Genomic DNA, 22,593 nt, shown 5'->3' on the forward strand with positions numbered 1-22,593 from the left:
TTCAGCAGGTGTTACAGTTTGTAGTAAGATGTCAGATGTCTGGGGTTTTTATTTGAAAGATGTGCTTGTTTTTATATGAAGAGAACTCTAACTGTGGTGTGAGGGAAAAATAGTAGTGGGTGCTAACGTTTGCACCTAGCTTAAATCACAGAATCACAGAATTTTCTAGGTTGGAAGAGACCTCAAGATCATCGAGTCCAACCTCTGACCTAACGCTAACAGTCCCCACTAAACCATTTCCCTAAGCTCTACATCTAAACGTCTTTTGAAGACTTCCAGGGATGGTGACTCCACCACTTCCCTGGGCAGCCTGTTCCAGTGCCTCACAACCCTTTCAGTGAAGAAGTTCTTCCTAACATCTAACCTAAAACTCCCCTGGCTCAACTTAAGCCCACTCCCCCTCGTCCTGTCACCAGGCACGTGGGAGAACAGGCCAACCCCCACCTCGCTACAGCCTCCCTTGAGGTACCTATAGAGAGCGATAAGGTCGCCCCTGAGCCTCCTCTTCTCCAGGCTGAACAAGCCCAGCTCCCTCAGCCGCTCCTCGTAGGACTTGTTCTCCAGGCCCCTCACCAGCTTCGTCGCCCTTCTCTGGACCTGCTCAAGCACCTCGATGTCCTTCTTGTAGCGAGGGGCCCAAGACTGAACACAGTACTCAAGGTGCGGCCTCACCAGAGCCGAGTACAGGGGGACGATCACCCCTGTACAGCTAATTCCACGTGCTAATTTAGGGCAGTGCTGCTTCTCACCTTCTTGAAAGAAAAGTTTTCCAGCTTAACTCTTTGGTACAGTAATAGATGGCACCATTAAGCATGCTGTACAACGTGAACTTCAGCATCAGCTATCAGGAGGCAGGTTGGCAAACCCCAGCTTCGGCTGCCTGTGTGTGAGCTGGTTCTGTAGGCTCCCTTTATAGTCAGTGGAGAGAAATAAGCACTTCCACTGCATGATTCATCTCATCCTGAGCAAGATCTCTAAATTTGGAAGATGAATTCCACCTGAAGTCCATTGCTGAGTATAAATGTCATTTGTTTAAGCTAGGGAGTTTTTAAAAAGGACACTAGCTTGACTGGCACAGCAGTTGAGTAGGAGTCTTTTGTTTTCTCCCATGAGTTAGTTTTCAGAGGTTTAAAATCCTAGTTTAAAATCCTCTGTATCCTAGTTCGTGCCTTGTGTTTTCTGAAGCTTTTCTGCTTTTATGGCACATTTGAAACTTGACAATTAGGGTATATTCGCATAGCCTTGCAGAGGTAGATGCTTAAAATTAGGCAAACGGTTGTGTTGCTGACTGGTTTTATTTTATTTTACTTTTGACTGGCATAATGAGAAGAGCAGGGCATATAATACAATTTTCTTTATGCTCTAAACTTTTTTAAATATTAGCGAAAAAAAATATCAACAAAGCCAAACAAAAAACAAACACAAAAGCCTCTTCAGGTGCCCTTAGAGTTGCTCCCTCTCCAGAGCAGCCCATATCTCTCCGTTGGTTGCACAGGAAGCCCATGCACAGGTACTCGAGTCTTCAGATTTTCCAGGCTGAGAGACAGGTATACAGATACCTTCCTTAATTTTTGTTTTGATTTCTCTGAAGTTGACGCTTGGAATAGCTCAAATCCTTTTTTTTTTTTTTTTTAATTATTTTTAAGAACTTTTAATGCTGTGCCATGCTCATGCACTGCATCATGCTTGAATACTCTCAGTCCCCTGCCCATGCCTGCTTCCTCCCCTAAACTTCTTTCTCCTTGTTTATAGGTCTTACTTCCTTTCAGGGGAAATCTTTTCTTTTTATTCCCCTTGGGGAATTCTGCTTTTTATGTCATCATTTGTGGCAACTTTATCTTCTTGATCACACTAATCAAGTCCTACTACCAGACTCTATCCTTATATCTTGGGATGGGTTGGGGGGGAGGGAGGAGGATATTGTACTGTATACTTCTACTTTTCTATCCTATTCATTATATTTATGTTCAGCTACATATCAAAAGCTGACAGAGTTTTGTCAGGGTTGTTGTGTTGGGCTTTTTCTCCACTGTAGTTAATATTTTTCATTTCCTATATCCATCTTGACATCGTAGACAAGTAGTTTGGGGGTAGAAAATAACTCACACCATCATCTCGGGTTATATGAGCCTAGATAAATGTACATTTTTTCAAACGTTTTCCTTGTTGTGAATTTTAAAGCACCAGATAGAAACACCAAGGGAAAAGGAGCCCCTCACTATGAGCTCAGGGATAAAATGGTAACTGGGAGCTCAGAACTGCAGGGTTATTGCGGCTCACAGCGGGGAGCTGGGTGTCGGACGCATTTCTTGTGCACTCCTTACTTGGACCAACAAGGATGTAAAACGCTTCTCGGCTCTGCAACAAAAATAGCAAAAGTCAGAAGCCACAACTATGACGTGCCGCAGAAAAAGGACAGATGAAGCACTCTGCTGGCCTGTCCTTAACACTCGCAGAGTGTTTCTCAGGTAGAGATCACCATTGCACTGTGTAATTTTACCAGTCTTCGTGAATGAACCATGCCAACGTGCCCCTGGTGGCTGAAGGTGCAGGTATTTACCTCTGCTAATGCTGCTCGGCCCCAGGGTTATCACTGTTGCTGTTACTGGTGGTGAGTAGCAGGGCGCTCTGGCAGCAAGCCACCCACAAATGGCTCCAAACAGCAGAACTTGTTTTCCAGCAGTTGGTGTTTAGTCTAGAAGACAGGCTTTAAAAATTCACAAAATTGGGTCTTGAAGTTAACCTGTGGGGAAAAAAAAAGAAAAAAAAAAGAATTATTTTAAATACTTTTTAAAATCTGACTCGTTTTTAATGAACACTTAGTTTCACAGAAAGTTTCTGTTGGAGCTTCTCAGCTCTGCTGTTGTGTACATACTTCAGCTCTTTTAAGCACGCTGCTGATGTTTGAAGAGCATGAGTTCTGGCATCACAATCTTTCTATTTTTGGCAGCACTAATTCTTTCTAAATGTCATTAATTTGTTTCCTTCGGTGTTACTCAGAATTTAAATCCTTCTGACCTGTGACCAAAATGTAAATAACTGCCAGGAGTTACCGAGGAGTAAGTCGTTTGACATGCATGTGTTTTGCTGAACCCTGGCCATCTTCCCCCCTCACCTTTCGGTGTTTCCACCTTTCACGTTTTATTAAAATGGAAATTGCCCTTCCTTCTGCTTATACTCTTCGAGTCAAAAGAGCTCTGCTCTGCTTACTGGGTAGGAATGCAAAAATTTGCTACCGAACAGTAGTTAGCTTGAAGTGAATCTTTAAATATAAATTGTGTGCTCTGAAAAATAAGTACCAGAATGACTGAAAACAAAACAAAAAAGGCTAAGGCATTTTGCCTGCTTGTTTAGAGCTGTGTTATCAGAATCTACAGATAAAAACTGAAGGATGTCCTTGTACTGTGGTGTACATTATTGTAAGTGAACAGTATTTACCTACATGAAATAACCACCTCAGAATAAAACTTTTCTATTGTTCTTTGTTGATTACTGATATTCTTTCTGATTCTTTTTCTAGTAAGAACCCATAGCACTCCAGTGGTACCTTTTCACACCCTTCTCTCATATGTTCCTCTTCTGCAGCATGTGCAGCAGCCAGCTTGTTGTCGGTTGTATTCACTTTGCACACTGGTGACTGATAATGTGGTTCATGTGTTGCTCACTTGGAGTTTCACGCTCAGATTTTATTGACTGCATGTTAGTGAGTAATCTGAGCTGCAAAATGCTAAATTAAAGGGAAGATCTGTTGCCAAGTGTGGAAAACCCTTTACAGATAACTAGATAACTGCTGTAATCTTTAACATATCTTTAGAAGATGCCTGAAAACTTCAACTTTTTTTTTTTTTTTTTTTTTTAAGTCCTGTGAGCAGTTTTAAGTGGTAAGGAAAAATCAGCAGAAGATCCATCTAAAGGAAAACAAAGGAGAAATGGGAAGTGAGCGCTGTGTGGTTTTCCATTACATGTCATCATTGCAGGCTTGGTACATCCTGTACATGCCACTCTAATTGCTAGTCTCGAGCTGGAAAGAGTTGAGTATTTTGATCCCTTTAGGCAAAAAAATCAGCATGAACATGAGGGAAAACAGCACCTTGCTTTTGAAAGCAAAGAATTAAGATTTTTTTTATTTCTTTTTTGGTAGCAGGCTCACAAATTGCTTCTGAAATGCCCACATTCAGAACAAAACTTCACCTGTTGAAGAGAGAGGATACTCCTACTTTGCAGGAGCCAGCCCTGGGCTGGGACAAGTGATGTGGTGTGCAAATAATCCAGTTTAGCCTCCCAGTACAAAAGGAAAGTGAATGCTTTCCTGGCTCCCAAGACAAAGCAGATGCTTTCTGCAGTGTGTGTACTGTGGAATTTAGGAACCAGAGAGCTATATGGCCGAGCTCCATGCTTGTTGCAAAGCAGTGCCAAGTGCTTGTAGGGCAGGTTATGAATGGGACTGTGCAGTACTGGGGGCATGTGTAAGAAGCCCTAGGCAGGGTAGCGGTGAGACTCTGCTCTTACCATGTCCAGTTGTCTCTGATTGCAGATGAGTGATTTTTTTTTTTTCCGTTTCTGCCTCACAGCTCCATTATTAGAATAATCTGGATTAGATGAGAGTCTGGGGCTGCTTTGTACAGCAACATGTAATATATGTATAGCTAGAAGGATGAGGGCTCTGCTTTCAAGATGAGGGAGTTTCTGTTCGCTAAAAAATCCCTGAGAATCGTAAGACAGTGGCTACAGCTGAAATAAATACTACAATCTCAAAGAACGATGAGGAAGAATATTTCTTACCTGGAGTGCTGTATCTGTGCCTGGAGATCCCTGCTAAAGGAAAGCACTGAAAAAAACTGAGGGGGCTTGGAGAAGATGAGATTGTCTGGAAAGCCACTCACAGGACTGCGTTTGAGTGAAATGCATCACACTTACCAGAGGGAAGGGTGAGAGTCCTGAAATGCCCAGAGAATGATGTGGCTGAGGTGGGAAGGGCCCTCTGGAGGTCCCCTGGGCAGGGTGCCCAGGAGCCTGCGTGCAGAGGGAATGGGGGCTTGGTGCTGGTGGGGATCTCAGGCAAAGGTGGTACAAGTGTAATACAGGGCACGTATTCTAGAGGTTACCGTGTTTAAAACGTGGTACTTGTCCAGTGTGGGTGGACTTCTCATAACAGGTCATATTGAAATGGAATGAATTTGGGCGTGTGGGTACTTCGAAAAACACAGAAAAAGAGAAATGAATTTAGCGCAGCCCTATGGCCTCTATTGTGCAAGATGCATGACTAGCTAATTAAGATAATTTCTTCTGGTCTTCTTTCCTATGACAGCTATTAGATCTGTCACTATAGAAAGTAACATAACAGCCGTAATGATAGCTATTAGGGTTATAATTCTTGTTTAGTTAAAACATCATCCAGCTCTTCCCTTTTAATAAGACTATTATTTAGCAGGTGTCATCTTCCTTTTTTTTTTTTTTTGTTTAGTTTTGAATTTCTTTACAATATAATTGCACTCTTCGCTTATTTTTTTTATGTGCAAAGGGAAACACAAGCTATTGAATCACGAAGAAGAGCGTACATGTCTGGTTGTAATTGTTTATGCATACTTTTACTTTTTGTTTTAGTCAAAAGGGTGATGTTTTCCAGCTGGCTTCCTGAAATTCCTGTTGTTCAGCAAAGAACTAATTGCTGAAGGAGATCTGGGTCTATGGTCTTTGAATAAATGAGCTGTAACGTTTTATCAGTAATTGGATTTAAATACTTTAATTACTGATTTTTGTTAACATGCTAATCATGTCAATTACGTTAGTGAGGATAAAATAGCTTTAGAATAAAGGGGAATGTGCTTTCAGCTTAGAGTGACATTTGGCAAACAGTAGCTGTAAAAACTCAACTCTGCAAAGCAGGTATGTGCAAATGTAAAGTAACTGTTGTGTCAAACACACACCAAATTAATTAAGTTCCATCAGATTCCCTAGCACTGTTCCTGTGTTACACATTGGGTGGATGTAACAATCATTTATTATAACATCTTTTTTTGGGGGGGTTCACTTTCTAAGTTGCTGTGACTGGTCCTTTCTTTAGTATTTAGTTGACTAACAGTGAGTAAATGAAGTAGCAGCTGAAGTGTTGCTATTACTAAATTCCTCTTTTTTCTCATCTTAACATGTAATTGTCACTTTATCTGTAAGTCCGTTCTGTACTTCTGTGAGCTTGCACTTTTTGTAGCCTATTTTTTGCATGTAGTTCATAATTGAACTTTGAAAAAAATGACTCCTTAAGTTTTCACAGAATTTTTCAGAACAAAAAAGCTGCAAATTGTTCTTCTACTGCAGAAATTTCACTTCAATTTTTTTCTAACGCAGACTTCCCTTGGGAATGCTGTATGCATCTTGCTAAAAACAGCACAATTATTTTAGTAAACAATATATAAAATGTGCTTTTAAAATTACTTCCGGAGGCGTCTTTTTCTGAAGTAATATACTTAAATAGAATAGTTGGAAATGGTGTCTCTAAAAGTATTATGTGATACCAGGCATACTTTTTGTTCTTTTCCGAATACGATTCAATGAAAACAAAATCTTTCTGTTTATAAATAAGTTCGTAAATCCTGTCTGAAATAGACTAGACAGCTTGACAAGTTATGACATGCATCTTGCTGTCATCCGAAACATTCTTTTGGAGAGACTTCTTGAATATTTCAGGCTTTGAGTTTTCAAGATAATTCTAATTATTTACAAATTAGTGAGTATAAATAGCTGTTGCACTAAATTGTCCTTTTCTGCTTGAATTTATTTATTGACTGTGAGCTTAAATGCTCAAGACAATGGAGCAGCAATAATGCTGTCTAGACAATATATTGGCTGTTTTGTCTGTGGTATTGTCTGTTGTCAGAGAAAATTTCCTGGTGTGCTAAAGGCTTTGAATTGTATGGCTTGACATTATAACTCTAAATTTAAAAATAGCTTCATGTATATGCATTATATATTTCAGCACATAAAATTGCTTTTGCAGTTCTGATATTTCAGTTAATCTCTCCCTTGTGATCTTGACCTCTGGAATAAAGAAAATTAATCTCAGTGTTGTGTATCCATTTTTGCATCATCTGCCTTAGAATTGTTGGCAGGTCTTTGTTGGATGTATAAAAAAACAAATTATTTTCTACTCTTTCTGGATACAAACACTTTGCTGACTCCACTGAAAATTCAGAGCAGATCCCAAAAACATAAACTTTCTTAAAATAAAAGTTCTGCATAGCAATTTGTAGTTTGTTTTTTTTTTTTTTTTTTTTTTTTAATGAGCTTAAACATTAAAATTTGATGATTTTGTCTTTGCTGTGCTGTGAAATTTAGAAGCAGTTCCTTCTGGCTCAGTATGGCTAGGCTCTACCTAGTATGGGTGGGTTTGTGGTGCTGTTTTTTTGTTTGCTTTTCCTCCCAGCACCTGCTTTCTTTCCTGCTTTCTGTTACCTTGCACGCAAGGTGGGCAGCTTCCAGCTGAAGTGGAGTTTGAAATCTTATCCATGTGTTTCATGAACACATTGGTTTAAATCCATTAGCTGGTTCGTACCTGCAGGACTTTTCCAGTGTAGTGAAGTTGCTCATCTCCATCTGACTGGAATTCCTGAGTGGATCAGTGAAGACTGAGGACGTTTCAGCCTGTGCTTATCCTGCTCCTCTCTTCTTCCAAAGCATCCACTGCTGGTCACTCTTCCTACAAAAAGATAGCCTACTTGGTTGTCAGAGGCTGTGCCCAGGCATGTGGTGAATGGGGAGCTCTTGTACTGAAGACAGGATATTAAGCTAGGTCATCTTTTGTTAGAAAAGTCATTAAAATTAGAGTAGGCTTGCTGTCTTCCACCTCCAGTCTGTCTTTCCTGAGCATGCATTACTCTGGTTGGAAAAAACATTTTTATTTGCTATCACAGAACCATAGAACAGCTTGGGTTGGAAGGAGCCTTCAAGATCACCCAGTTCCAGCCCCCTTGCCATGGACAGGGATCCCACCCACCAGACTTTGGGGCTGCCCAAAGCCCCATCCAGCCTGGCCTTGAGCACCTCCAGGGATGGGGCATCCACAGCTTCTCTGGACAGCCTGTGCCACTGCCTCGCCACCCTCTGAGTGAAGAATTTCTCCTAACCTCTAATCTAAATCTCCCCTCTTTAGTTTAAAACCATTCCCCCTTGTCCTGTCAATGACTGCCTGAGCAAAAAAGTCATTCACAATCTTTTTTATAATCCCCCTTTAAGTACTGAAAAGCTGCAGAGAGTATTGAGAAGTTATGTTGTCATATGATATGTTGTCATATAATATGTAGTCAAAGCAAACCTACGTTATCTCAGATAGTGTAGGCAAAACTGTGATTATAAACAGTTTTATGAGCATATATTTTGCAGAGGAGGCCATGTGTCATCCATGACACAATCATTTTCTCCTATATGCCCCCAAAACTTTTGCCTGTCTTTAAAATGAAGGACCACCTCAACAGCTTGAGCTGTCCAAGTACATAAGGAGCAGGAGGAGATCCTACATATTTTGTCCAGAAAGAACAAGAGTGTGACTGAGAGGGAAAACTGCGAATTCTCATATTTTCCTTGACATGACCACACTGATAATCCTTATTTCCATTCTGGTCACTAAATGTTTTTGTTGCAGTAGTTATTTGTTGCTTTACCTCTGTAACCTGACATCCGATGGAGCCGTGCAGTTGGATGATAGGGCCTGGTGTGGATTGGGATGAGGGTAGTGCTGCCCTCTGGAGCAGCTCCGTCTCCTCCTACCTGTTAGTTACAACAGAAGGTGTTTCTTCTGGAGAGAAGCCTTTGTCTGAGACAATTCAAATTGGAGGTTTGGAAATCCTCGTTCTCCTTTGTAGACTGTATGTCCAAAATCTGTTATGTGTGGGCAAGTGTCCCACATGTATGTAACCCAGTCAAGCCTCAGAAGCAGCACATATCATCAGACTCATCTTCCATGCCAAAATGCTAAGAAATCATTAGAGAATGGGAAAGGTTGAAGGACTTAATTCTTTCTCATGCAATTCCTGCTTATATTGAATTTTCAGGCAGTATTTTGAGATCTGGTGTTCCTTCAGAGCACAGTTGTAATGATCTTGCCAGCTAGTTCCTCCAGCCACACTCAATGTCATTAATTTAATGTAATTTTTTTAATCTGATTTCTGTAAGAAGTAGGAGATAGAACAGAAATATGTAGAACTTGCAACAGCTTTTAATTCTCTGAAATACACAAAATTTCCAGTTATAAAAGGAATTCTGTACTATTTTTTTTCTCTTTGTGCAGTGTCCTCTGCTTGCTATGCTAGTTCTCTTAGCCATAGCTTTATTAGCAACCAAGCTGGAGTTTGTTCTGCTTCTATGAAATCAAAAGCATTGCCACAGGAGCCTCATAATTTCTCCTTGAATATGTTTTTGCAGTCATACTGAAAGCAGGATTTGGTCTGTAGAAACATTGGGATCAAAGGTTTCTAGTTAGTGATAAAGGACAAGATTTATTTAAATGAATATTTTAATGTATGAGCAACCTAAGATCTAATAGTGCTGGTTTATAGTTATTTTTCTGGAGAGACTTATGCTCAGATGAGTGGTAAACATTGAAATTGTAATAGCCTAAGTCCTTGCTTCAATGTCTTGTTTTACGCTTCTTCCTTTATCTTCACTTTTCGCTCCGTATTAGATCATTAACTACAAGGTCATGTCAGTGGCACTTTAAATGCATAATCATACAGACTGTCTGAGGTGTCATTATGCTAATGTTACTGCTAATTATAAAACTGTATCCCGTGGAACATCATTCTTTGAAATGTCATGGGTTGTTCGTAGTGAAATAAGGAAACTTTGCAAGTTACGACAGCTTATAGAAGATAAACTATTGCATGGTAAAAAGTACATAATTTGAGAATGAAAACTGTACACTGTGCAAAGAACACAAACTAGTTTTGGTTGTTCTTTAGTGTATTTCTTCTTTACCTACATAGTGGATTGCTTTGTGTTTAAAAAAAAAAAAGTTATAAAAATAATAATATTTTCATATCAAAGCAGTGAATTTTAAAATGGAGTTAGTTGAATGCAATAGCATTGGCCAAAAGAGTTACCAGCCTCTTTTCTGATTATTTTCATTTCGTTCAGTCTGTGCCACTCCTAATAAATGAGTTTTACATGCTGCCATCTGAAACCACCTGTTTGGTGAATGCTTCGCATTGTTTGCCTGGTGCACAAAAAGCCAGCAGAGGTTGCATGTCTCCGGTGACATACGGAGTCAGCTCTGCACTTGTTTAAGCAAATAGTCAGCTGTTAGCTAATGGATCCATTAGTGTACTTTCTGCAGAATATCCTGTCTTCGTTACTGCATGAAACTTTAATAACTTCAGATCATGGCTCTATTTAAAACTTAAGAGGACTTTTTTTGTGGAGGACATTTTTCACATTTGAGAACTGAAGATGCTACTTTTATCGATAGAAACTATTTTTGTTGTTAATACTGAGAAACGAAAGTAGAGTAGCAGTGGGAATCTTTACTTTTTTGGTCATTTTATTGGCAATTTGTGAATCTCAAATGAAATTCTTTTTTATATTACGTAGCATAGAGTTTTTGTTTTTATTTTTTAGGAATAAAGATACTTGCAGTCTTGCTGTATTCTTCTTGAAAGAGATTTGACTTCTCCAGAGTTCTTATAATGACTCCTCTTTATAGTGAAAAAGGACTTAGGTGCTCTTTTCAGCTATGTGGGCATTTTCAGTAATTGAAAGGAGTGGGGAAAAGAAGTGTTACATTCTATCATCCCCCTTACTGATTTTTCTTTTTTCCCTACCTCTTGCATTTATTCCCTGTATGGTTCTAGTACCTGATTTAGTGAAGAGGCTGAATAGAGAACAACTCCCTAGAGCATCTTTCCCTTTGCAGCGTGTTAGAGCCTCTTTGTGTGGCTGCCGTTTGCTGCCTTAGGTAGTGATGAAGTCTCGAGAGGACTGGAAGTGATGGTTCGTAACAAAAGTGAGAGAGCAGAATACCTTCAGTTTGGACCCTAGAGGAAACTCCTTACTTTTCTTGATTTTTTTTTTTCATAGTGAATAGGTTTTGTTATTAAATCAGTGACAGCAAGCAGAACAAACATGAGGCTTTTGGTCTTCAGGATTTCAGAGGCTAACCTATGTCCCTCAAAATCTTGATGCCGATGGGTAGAATTTGAAGGAAGTGGAAATAATACACGGTTTTGAGGTTATTTGCAGACTGCTTTGCTCTGGGAACGCTAGTTGTTGCATTGTTGGTTTATCCACCTAATGTTCGTTCATGCCAGCAGGAGACCTTTGTTGAAGCACTCCCAAGAAACCTTGAATCCCGATGAACCAGTGAATAAATAACGTCAGTAACTATCAACAGGAAGGAACAAAGGTGCATTTAATGAATGGGTGGATTCCCTTGTGGCACCCACCTCTGGGCTGGATGGATATCAAGGCTGCAGATTCCCTAAAGGAATGGTTTGTCAGTACCTGAGGGTATGACAGCTCTTGAGGAAAAACTTGTTTTTTGGGGGGCTGGTAGGTCATCCTTCTGAAATGAAAGCACAAAACACAAAGGCTTTACTAGCCATACCTTTTGATTTTTTAAACGGTGTTTTCCTTGTGATCTAGCACTCTGCTGTAAAATACTCAGGAAGATAAGGGGGCAGAATTGACTTTCTTGGAGCTCTCTGTTTGACAGAGGGCTTGTTAAGATGCCTTTGTTATTGAGGTGTTTGTAGAGTATTGAAAGGCAATGAACTTCTGCCCTTTGTATGACTTCTTCTAAAATCCCAAGTCAAATTAGATGTCACTAAAATCGTATTTGATGACGACTACTTTCTGGCATACACTCATTCTATTGATTTTTGTGGGCATCCTGCTAACCTTCATCCATCCTTCCAGTAATCATTTTAGCTTCTGCTTCTTGAAAGCATTCTAATGCAGGATTGCTTCCATCTAGATAGCAGGACAAGACATCTGTGGTTTCACTCCAGGCCTTTCAGACTGTGCTTTCTGCTAGTCCTCTAGCAAGCTGACTCCTAACCCACCTACCAAACGCATTGGCACACTGGGAAGTATTTGTTCAAAGAAAGAAAAAGCCACTGAAGTTACTCTGTCTGATCTACAATAAGGGTTTAACTAATGGGAATGGATCTGTGGCTTATGGATTACTTACCTTGGATCAGCATTTCTTTGAATAGATGGACTGACTGCAGCAGAGCCAACAGGAACTTCTTATATTTCTGTTTCCAAAAAAGAATTTGGTGCTTCAGAAAGAGCCATGAATATTACGGCAGAAACATAGTTCTTAGTGTTTTGTTTCTGGTCAAAGAGTAATGAAAATTGTTGTAAGTTATTCCAGTTACATAAATTTTTAATAACAAATGCAGTACCAGAAGAAACAAAAACACTACCAGCTGCTTAGGTTTTTTTTATTATTATTATTATCCAGTATATATTGCAAGGCTAAACAGTAATAAAGCTTTTTTTTTTTCCTTCCATTGTGTGGGCAGTTTCTTCCCTACTACTCACCCTTTATGCCATCATCCCTGTCTTTTCTCCTCATAAATTCATATGCAGCATTTTACAGAATTTTTTCCACCTATGTTTTTGGCTTTCAAAAACAAATTATTTTGCTTCTGTGATTTTGTTTAGTGGGTATGCAATTATAAAAATAGAAGAATGATTACATTTTTGTTTGCCTAGTTCTGAACGTCAGTCTCTTTGAAGTGCTGATTGAATCTCCGTTGTTAATCCCTTTTACCCCTGACTGAAGATCACCTTAGCAGTGAAATGGGTGGGGAGGGAAGAAGCAAGAGAAAAAGACATTTCTCTAGAATGAATTCAGGTCTTCAGTAATTGCTTTGAAGTACACCAATGGTAACTTTTTACTGCTAACAACCACCAAAGGACATGAGCACATATGGGTGATATTAGTTATAATTGAAGCATGCAATACTACTGTCACTTAGTGTGGGCAGAATCCACCAGTCTTGTGAACTTGCTTCTATCTTTTTTTCTCTCTTTTTTTTTTTTTTTTTTTTTTTTCTAAATCTGGAAGTCTTGTCAGCCTGTTACAAGTTAACCAAATGCCAGAAATACTGGAGGAAAAATATTTGTGATGAACATGTACGAATGTTCCTACCTTTACCTTTTAATTTAGTTATTAACATAACTACTTTTTAATCATGCATGATGTTTAATTTTTTTTTAACCAAAGGTAGGGAATCGGTGCGATTTCCAAAAACATTTTCGCAAAGGTGTTTTGACTTGTATTCCCTGTTTACAGAAAACTTTGATTGCAGTTATTTAAGGAGAATCAAAGAAAGTAAGACAAGAATTCACAGACAGCAGCCAAACAACCAAAAAAATGTGCTTCAAACTACAGTGTCTATTTTATAGATGTAGAGAAATAAAATGAAAAGGATGTGTTTTGTGTGTTTGATCCACTTATATCATGAATTGCTAACTAGCTTTTCTACTATAATGCTTCCTTCTGAAGGTATTTAGACATGTTACATTATGTATGTATGTATGTGAGTTATTAATTGTGCCCAAATGGTAATAGAATAGGTTGGCAATAATAATAGCAGAAGTAGGGAAAAAAAAAAAAAAAGGTTTGCTTTTGTGATGATTCATTATTCCACGTAAAACCCTTAGGTGAGATTTTTAAAATGCAGTTATTTGACTTTGTTGCTTCTTGTTTCTGCAGCAGTAGTTCTCTGTAACACATTAGTGTTAGGGACTGAAATGTCAGATGAGTATTCTTAGTTTTAAATTTTATGTGGTGTTTCAGTAGCTATGGATGTTCTTTTTTCCAAGAACTTTGGTTGAAGGTTCTTGAGGAAATTGCAGCATTTTTAATATTGTAGTAGTTACACAAAGGAAATGAGAAAACTTTTAGATTGGAAAACTAAGTTTTCTCTTTGTGACTATATTAAGGCAGTATTTGCTTTTAAGGAAGATTTACTTTGTTCTAGATTTAAGTATCTAATAGTCAATAAGGTAAAAGAGAACTGAAAGGGAAAAATAATTAGATATATAATGGGAAACAGTTTTCCGGACACCTAGCTAAAGAATCCATGAAACTGCTGTTGCAATTATGGGAAGAAATATTTTTAGTGCTTTCAGATTGATGTATTATTTTTAAATTGATTTGTTAGAGAATTAATTTCCTATTTTTTTTTAGAATTTTCTATGTTTGAGGTTAAAGTAGGGAGGTTTAATGCTTTTGGTGTTTTTTGTTGTTGTTGTTTTTTTTTTTTTTTTTCCCCAAGAACACAGAAATTTTCATGTCAGACTAGCCTTGCATCTAAAACAGGCTCCTCTCCAAATCTCTCTGATTTGTTTCCCTGCTGGGGAAGCTATAAAATGCCCACTATCAGTTGTCACCACCTGATAAATGACAGGTGGTGACTTCTTACGACATGGTAATTTTAATTGTTTCTGACATGTCTGCTCTCTGATGACTGTCATCAGGTAAGAGGTGTCCCTGCAGTAAGCAGCTCTGGCACGGTCTGCCTCTAATGGAAATTTGTGGCCATCCTGGGCTGCCAGGGCCATAAATCATCGCCTGCCAGGGTGCAGATCAGTTTCTAAGCTACCACGGATATTCTAATTACTCTTGTAATTTTTTTTTAATTCAGCTTCAGCACTGAGCTTAATCCTATCCCATGGCAATGGATATTATGGATTTATTTGTGAGTTGCATTCGGGGGGCTGGAAATGGATGGAAACTTCTTTACCTCTTTAAAGCTATCCTTAGTTGTTATGCCATCAGCAGCTCTGGACCTTATTGCACAAGTGCTTAAAAAAGAGAACAGGGGTGCCCCGCTTGTTTCCCTTGTATCATGGCTTACATCGCCCCGTACTTGTCACCTCTGCTCAGAATTCCTGGTCTTCCCCAGGTTTCTGCTGTAGAAGTCTTTGGTGACTTCCTCCTCTGTCCGGCTGCCTTTTTGTTGTTTTTTTTTGTTTGTTTGTTTGCCTTGTACAGTCCAGCAAGAATCTGGGGTGAAGAATAATTCAAATGTCATGTTTTTATGTGTTGTGGTAGGGGGAAATGATTGTGTCCCCTCTAGTCCAGGAATGGCTTAGATCTTATTCCAGAGTGCATTAATATTGGCGTTTATAACCTGCACATAGTAGAAGTTGCTGGAGGGATTCTTTTGCTTGTTTGTTTTTTGTAAACATCAATAAATCAACATTTTTGTAAACATCAATAAATCGACATTTTCAGTAACTTTGGGGGAGTCTTCTGTATTAACTAGCAAAAGATGTGAAATCTAGAACTAATTTTTTCCTCTTGTTCTCACAGAAGCAATCATGGGGTGCATTAAAAGCAAGGAAGATAAAGGTCCGGCCATGAAATACAGGACTGATAACACTCCAGAACCTGTTAGTTCCCACGTCAGCCATTACGGGTCAGACTCCAGCCAAGCAACACAGTCGCCGGCAATAAAGGGATCAGCAGTTAATTTTAACAGTCATTCCATGACTCCTTTTGGAGGGCCCTCAGGAATGACACCCTTTGGAGGAGCATCGTCTTCGTTTTCAGCTGTGCCAAGTCCATATCCTAGTACTTTAACAGGTCAGTATTACAAAAAATTCTTTTTGTGTTGCTATTTATATGTAAGCTTCACAGTCATAGTAAAAAAAAAAAAAAAATCTACTACCCCTTGCCACTCAGAAATAAATTTCAAATTTCAAGTCAATTGCGTTTTAGAGCTTTTTGATTTTTAGTATCTTTACTGCTCAGATAATAATTCAGCCCATACCCACCAGTAACTCGGGCTTGGTGGTTGTCTTTTTTTTTTTGGCTTTGGGTTTTTTTTAGAACCACAGCACACAGATACTTGACACACTAAAAGCAGTAATAAGAGTAGACGATAAAAATGTTTTAGAAATTCTAAGCTCTTGAAGGGATGCACATGCAATAATGGCTTTAAACTTCTGGAGAGAGAGACAAAATGTAAAGCATCTAAAATTTGGGAAGCTGATACTTTGATTTAAACTGTTTTTCAGATCTTTTGTTTAGCTGTAAGTTATTTACATTAAGGCAGCATGAAATCTGTTTTTTATAAAGTTATTAAATATATGAGCAATGTAAAACAAGAGTAGAATTCTCATTGTTGAGGGTCATATTAAAAGCAAATTTGGATATATAGAAGGTAGAATTTACAAGGTGTGGAGACCTTGGCTGACACAAAGTCTCTAAAGATACAGCATTTAAAAGCAATATACACTTGATATCAAAATCATAAAACTTCATTAAAAAACACTATTTTTGTGCTCATGGGTAATCTCAGTAGTTCACTAAGTTTTGATGGATATTTTTGAGAGGAAACTGTCATTTACTTTTTACTTGAGAGAGAGGGAAGAAACCTTATGCAGACACTTCATAAAATATGGTAAATAATTCTTTATTAGTCTACTTCTAGTTTTCCTACAAAATTCTGTTGTTAGCACAGTTATAGTGGTAAAATCTTTGCTGCAGTAACATTAGAATGTTGGCTGCAGTAGCATCTAAAAATTTCTAAGCACAAAAAATTTGAGATTCATGAAAATCCACTGTGGCCTTGACATTAAGAAATTCAGGAAAATAAAATATGAATTGTCAAGTAATGATTATGTCATATTCCCTATTTGGGAATTCTTAAAAAAAAAAAAAAAAGAACATCTATAATGTCTCAAAGTTTTTTGAGCCTGCTCTGAATCCTTTTTGGATGAACATGTGTAAAACTGAAGTAATGGCAGCCTTTATTTTTATTTAGCATGCTTACAGAAATCTTCATATCCTCCAAGAAACCCCTGTGTATTACTTCTTGCTAGATCTGGTTCTTTCACGTGGGAATCTCCTGTAGTGCATGCAGGCACTCCTGGGCATTACCAGACATCAGGAATGTAGCCCCCCCGGATACCATAAATCTTTTTCTGCCTAGACCAGCAGGGCTGTTTTCTTGCCTGTCTCTGTTCCTGTTAGTACTTAAGCATGTTGTATCTTGGATCAGAGTCAACAGAAGGGACTTCTCATGAAAAGATAGGCTTGAATCTCATTAGTGTGCATTCAGTTACTTGCAAGCAAGTTGATTTGGGTGAATGCTGCAATCATTTTATGATCAGGTAAAATGATAGTTCATACTTAATTATTCCCTTGTTTTGCTAAACCAGTCCGTCCTCAAACACACACTCTCTCCTTTTTTATTTATTTTTTAAATAAAAATTGGATCAGCAGTTGTTTGATTGATCCACTTCTGATTTTCAAATCAATCAAAACTAGGTATTTTTGTGAATGGATTAAATGACAAACTTCATCTGGCTGTAAGCTTCCAGTCTTTGTCACAAATAAAACACTAGATCACATTCTGGAGCCCTTTGTTTTGCAAGAGAGGAGAATAGATGGGCTTGTCAAACAGGGCATAAGTGTCAGTAGTACTTATCCAGCCCATCAGTGATGTCTGATAAAAGGACGATACGGTTGTCATCGTAGCTGGTAGTGAGGCTGAAAAAGAGTTGAGCATTCTTTTATTCTTCTAGAGCAGAAAAGGAGAAGAAACGTGAGTTAGTTGCACTGCTCCTGTACTACACGTTCTCAGTCATCGGACACTACGAATTCACAGAATACTTCTGAAAATCACAGCAGAATAATTGACTGTCATTCTTGCCTTCTGTGCAGCTATGTATGCAGTAGGGCTCTCTAGTCCTTATGCTGAATAAGAAAGTAAAGTCTTCTCCAAAACCAGTCCTAGATTAGAGGATGAAAAGTCGGCACTAATGAGAGGATTCTCTTTAAGGGAAGTTTTGATCCCACATATCTTGAACAACTCGTAATTCACAAAGAAAACATCTGCAAGAGACTTAAAAATCATTTGGGCTGTATCTGTTTAAAATATTCTGTGCTGATGCTGTTTGCCTGAAGCACTTTATTTTTCTTTGCTGTGGAGTAAATTACACTTGTGAGTGAAAATAAAGAGGTTTTATGATAGCTGAAGTGTTGAAAGCAAAACTTTACAAGGATTGTACATAAGCTTTTTCAGTTCTTTCTTACAAATAATTGAGCTCACAAATAATGATAATTTTCTTATTGCATTGTTTACGCTTGAATACACTGTTTCATTACTCTGATACAGGGTTTTGAATGCTGTCTCCCATAACATCTTCATAGGCAAGCTCAGGAAGAGTAGGTTAGGTGAGTGGACGGTGAGGTAGATTGTGAACTGGCTGGATGGCAGAGCTCAGAGGGTTGTGCTCAGTGGTACAGCATCTAGTTGGAGGCCTTTTGCTAGCGGTGTCCCCCGGGGGTCAGCATTGTGCACAGTCTTGTTCAGTTTATTCATCAGTGGACCTGGATGATGGAGTAGAGTGTGCACCTTCGGCAAGTTTGCTGATGATACAAAACTGGGAGGAGTGGCTGATCCACCATAGTGCTTAGTGGTCATTCAGAGAGACCTGGACAGGCTGGAGAGTTAGGCGGTGGGGAACCTCATGAAATTCAGTAAAGGCAAGTGCAGGGCCCTGCACATAGGGAGGAATAACCCCAAGCACCACTACAGTCTGGGTGCTGACCTGCTGGAAAGCAGCTCTACAAAGAGAGACCAGAGGGTCCTGGTGGATAGCAGGTTAACCACGAGCCAGCACTGTGCCCTTGTGGCCAAGCAGGTTAAGGGAGGTGATCTTCCCCCTCTACTCAGCCCTTGTGAGGCCACACCTGGAGTGCTGGGTCCAGTTTTGGGCTCCCCAGTACAAGAGGGACATGGAGCTACTGGAGTGAGTACAGAGAAGTGCTGTGAAGATGATTAAGGAACTAGAGCACCTTCCATACAAGGAGAAGCTGAGACAGCTGGGCTGGTTTTGCCTGGAGAAAAGAATTACCTGGAGAGGGGGTTTTATCAATGTGTATAAATATCTGGAGGAGAGGGCGTTAAGAAGATGGGGCCAGACTCCTTTTCAGTGGTGCCCAGCAACAGTACTAGAGGCAATGGGCACAAACTAAAACCTAGGTAGTTCCATCTGAGTATGAGAAAACACTTATTTACTTTGCCCAGAGAGTGTAGAGTCTCCTACTGTGGAGATACTCAAAACCCAGCTGGATGGGTTGTCCAAATTCTTCTTGAACTCCGTCAGGCTCAGTGCAGTGACCACTGCCCTGGGGAGCCTGTCCCAGTGCCTGATCTCTGTCTGGGTGCAGACCCTTTCCCTAACCCCCAGCCTGACCCTCCCCTGTCCCAGCTCCATGCCGTCCCCTAGGGTCCTGTCGCTGTCCCCAGAGAGCAGAGCTCAGCGCCTGCCCCTCCGCTCCCCTCGTGAGGGAGCTGCAGGCCGCCATGAGGCCTCCCCTCAGCCTGCTCTGCTCGGGGCTGAGCACACCGAGTGACTTTAGCTCCTCCTCATATGTCTTGCCCTCTAGACCCTTCACCATTTTCATAGCCCTCCCTTGGACACTTTATAATAGTTTTATGTCCTTATTATATCGTGGTGCCCAAAACTGCACACAGCACTCAAGATGAGGATGTACCAGCCCAGAGCAGAGCGGGACAATCCCATTCCTTGACTAGCTAGCAGTTCCATGCATAACATACACCAGGACACAGTTGGCCCTTTTGGATGACAGGGCACACTGTTGACTCACATTGAACTTGCTGTCAACCAAATCCCCAGATCCCTTTTGGCAGGGCTGTTCTCCAGCCTTTCCTCCACCAGTCTGTATATATACACAGGATTGCCCCACCTCAGGTGCAGAATCCAGCACTTGCTGTTGCTAAAATTTATGCAGCTGAATACTCAGGTCTCTAGTTTGTCAAGATCTCTTTGCAAGGCCTCTCTACCCTCAAGGAAACCAGCAGCTCCTTCCAATTTCGTATCATCTGCAAACTTTGAAAAGTAATTGAGAGGTGTCTCATGATGACATCAGTCAGCTTTTTGAGTACCCTGGGATGAATCCCATTGGGCCCCATAAATTTACATGCATCCAGTTGGAGCAACCATTCCCACACAAGTTTAGGGTCGGCTGGGAGTTTATCATTCCCACAGTCACAGTCAGGTCTCTGGGACCCCTGGAGGCCATCATCGGTGTTGAAGACAAAGCCCAAGAAGGAGTATGTTTGACGTTAAGGTGTTTTAGGATCTCCTGGACATGTTTTTATCAGCTGTGTGTTTTTTTTTCCAGTTAACATCTGGCAAGTTGAAGTCACCCATAATGACAAGGGTGGCTGATCTAGAGGTATCTCTTAGTTCCTTAAAGAATAATTCTTTGATGTCATCATCCCAGCTGGGTGGCCTGTAGTAGATTCCCACAACAACATCAGCTTTATTTGGTTGTCCCACTATCCTTACAGAGGCTCTCAGCCGTGACATTACCAGAGACGAGCACTGTATGGTCCATCCACCCCCTGCCTCACCTGCCCTGCCTGTCCCTTTTAAGAGCCTATAACCGGCCATTGTAGCACACCAGTCACAGGACTCTTCCCGCAGGTTTTGTTTAAGCCAATGATGTCAGCTCTGGGACGGAGCCAAGGCTTCCAGCTCCTCTTGTTTATTCCTCATGCTGTGTGCATTGGTGTAGAAACATTTCAAATGTGCTTCATTGTAGCCAGCTCCTCCTGAAGCAGACTGAAGGATCTCACTAGCACGCAGTCCCTCAAATTTTGGCATGCTTTCCTTCCCATAGCTTAGCACAGGCAGGCCTGGTTTTATCCCTTTCCTCCTTCAAATCCAGTTTAAAGCACTATTGAACAGCCTTGCTAACTCCTGCACAAAAATCCTTTTCTTCCTCTGAGAAAGGTGTATCCAGTCAGGCAGCAGCAGGCCTGGTGTTCAAGAATCCCATGTTCAAGAAACCCAAACTTCTGGTGACACCAGCTTTGGACCCATGTATTCATAGAATCACAGAATGGTTTGCATTGGAAGGGAACTCAAAGATCATCTAATTCCAACCCCCTGCCATGGGCAGGGACACCTCCTACCAGACCAGGCTGCCCAAAGCCCCATCCAGCCTGGCCTTGAACACCTCCAAGGATGGGGCATCCACAGCTTCCCTGAGCAGCCTGTTCCAGTGCCTCATCGTATTGTATTGATGAGCTGGGTCTACCTCTTCCTTACAATACTGTTCGCTGCTACTGGAAAGATAGAGGAAAATGCTGCCTGTGCCCCAATCCTTTAATCAGTTGTCTCAAAGCCCTGAAGTCCCTTTTGATCACCCTTGAACTTCTCTTTGCTACTTCATAGCTGCTGCTAATGTGAAAAACCAATAAAGGATAATAATTGGAAGGCTGTACCAGGCTAGGGAGTTTTCTAGTAACATCTCCTACTGGGGTCCTAGGGAGGCAGTAGACTTCCCTCTGGGTTGGGTGCAGTCAGCATATCAGGCCCTCTGTTCACCTCAGATAGGAGTCACCTATGAGAACAACATATTTTTTTTAGTGCCAAAGGAGGGGGATAGTCTAATTTTTAGTTTGGAAGTCATACTTCAAAATAAACCCTCACTTTATAATCGTAGGGAGATTTTTCTATTTTTCTTAGAACTATAGATTCATTCCCATTTATGGCCTGCTGAGATAGTATCAGCACAGGAAGACTCTAAATCAAATGAAAATATTTGACTGATTTGGAACTTTATGTCAGAAAGTATCCATAGTACAATAACACTAGATGTAGACAATACCCATTGCATTACGTATTTTTCCTTTCTGATCACCGTCATGCTAATTGCCACATCTAAGATTAGACACAGCTTGTTTCTGTAGGTGGTCTTCTGTGTATTTCCTGGTACATATATATGCATGCTAGAGATGTAATATTGTACTCTCAAAAATTAATTATTTTATTCCTCAGATTATCATTAGGCTTCCTAAATGCCCACTAGACTGTGAAATAGCATTTCGAGAGCTCAGGAAGTGTTTCTGAATTGCCCATCTGCAGTTTTCGATTTTAAATTTCCTCTAGCTATGGTACTTATTTTTGCTCATGGCTCGTACATCTCATACAGCCTGTTCTCCTTCCCCTCTTTCTCTTCTTTTAGCCCAGTTTTATTAAGTAGTTCCCTCAAGCATAGAAAATGTGTTCCCACTGTAAGTGTAGGAGCCTCCCTGCCATCATTCTCTCACACTTGTGTCATGTTTGTGGGTCACATTCAGCAGCGCGCCCTGTACCAGAAGGGGGACAAGGGAAGCAAATTCCCTAGGGCTGGGGGAGCGCAGCTGCTTGTCCTGTGAAATATCTCTGGCATTGTTCTGTAGAAGAATGCACTGATGGATCATCCTCAGCAAGGGTATGCTTCAGTGGTTGGGATACTTAATGGAATTTAAAAAAATATGTTAGCATTAAAGCAGAGAAATGTCTTTGTCTTCAACAGACTGCTTGTATTTCTAGTTGAATTCCTTGCGGAGATCGTTGTTCTATAATCCCAGAAAGTTGGAATTACCACAGTTATTTACAGCTGAGTTCAACAGGAAACTACTTCTGGAAAAAATACATATATAATTAATGGCTGCCAGTTGGCTGTTTTTGTGTTGTAGGATCTTTTATTATTGATCTTCTTAAAAAGAAGCTAACTTTATAAAGAAGCTAACTTTTTTTTTTTTTTTTAATTTTATTTTA

General features: G+C 40.1%; 1 protein-coding gene across 1 annotated transcript in view; it reads left to right on the forward strand.

Moving 5' to 3' along the window:
* YES1 (YES proto-oncogene 1, Src family tyrosine kinase) overlaps window positions 1-22,593 on the forward strand; it is a 51,116-nt gene that overhangs the window by 16,595 nt on the left and 11,928 nt on the right. The window contains exon 2 of the mRNA XM_084507655.1: window positions 15,317-15,589. Within this exon, the coding sequence (XP_084363781.1) occupies window positions 15,325-15,589 (265 nt within the window). The 5' untranslated portion in view covers window positions 15,317-15,324. The remainder of the gene's footprint in view (window positions 1-15,316; window positions 15,590-22,593) is intronic.

This window comes from Aythya ferina (genome assembly GCF_964211825.1).
Source record: "Aythya ferina genome assembly, chromosome: 2".
Lineage (NCBI taxonomy): Eukaryota > Metazoa > Chordata > Aves > Anseriformes > Anatidae > Aythya > Aythya ferina.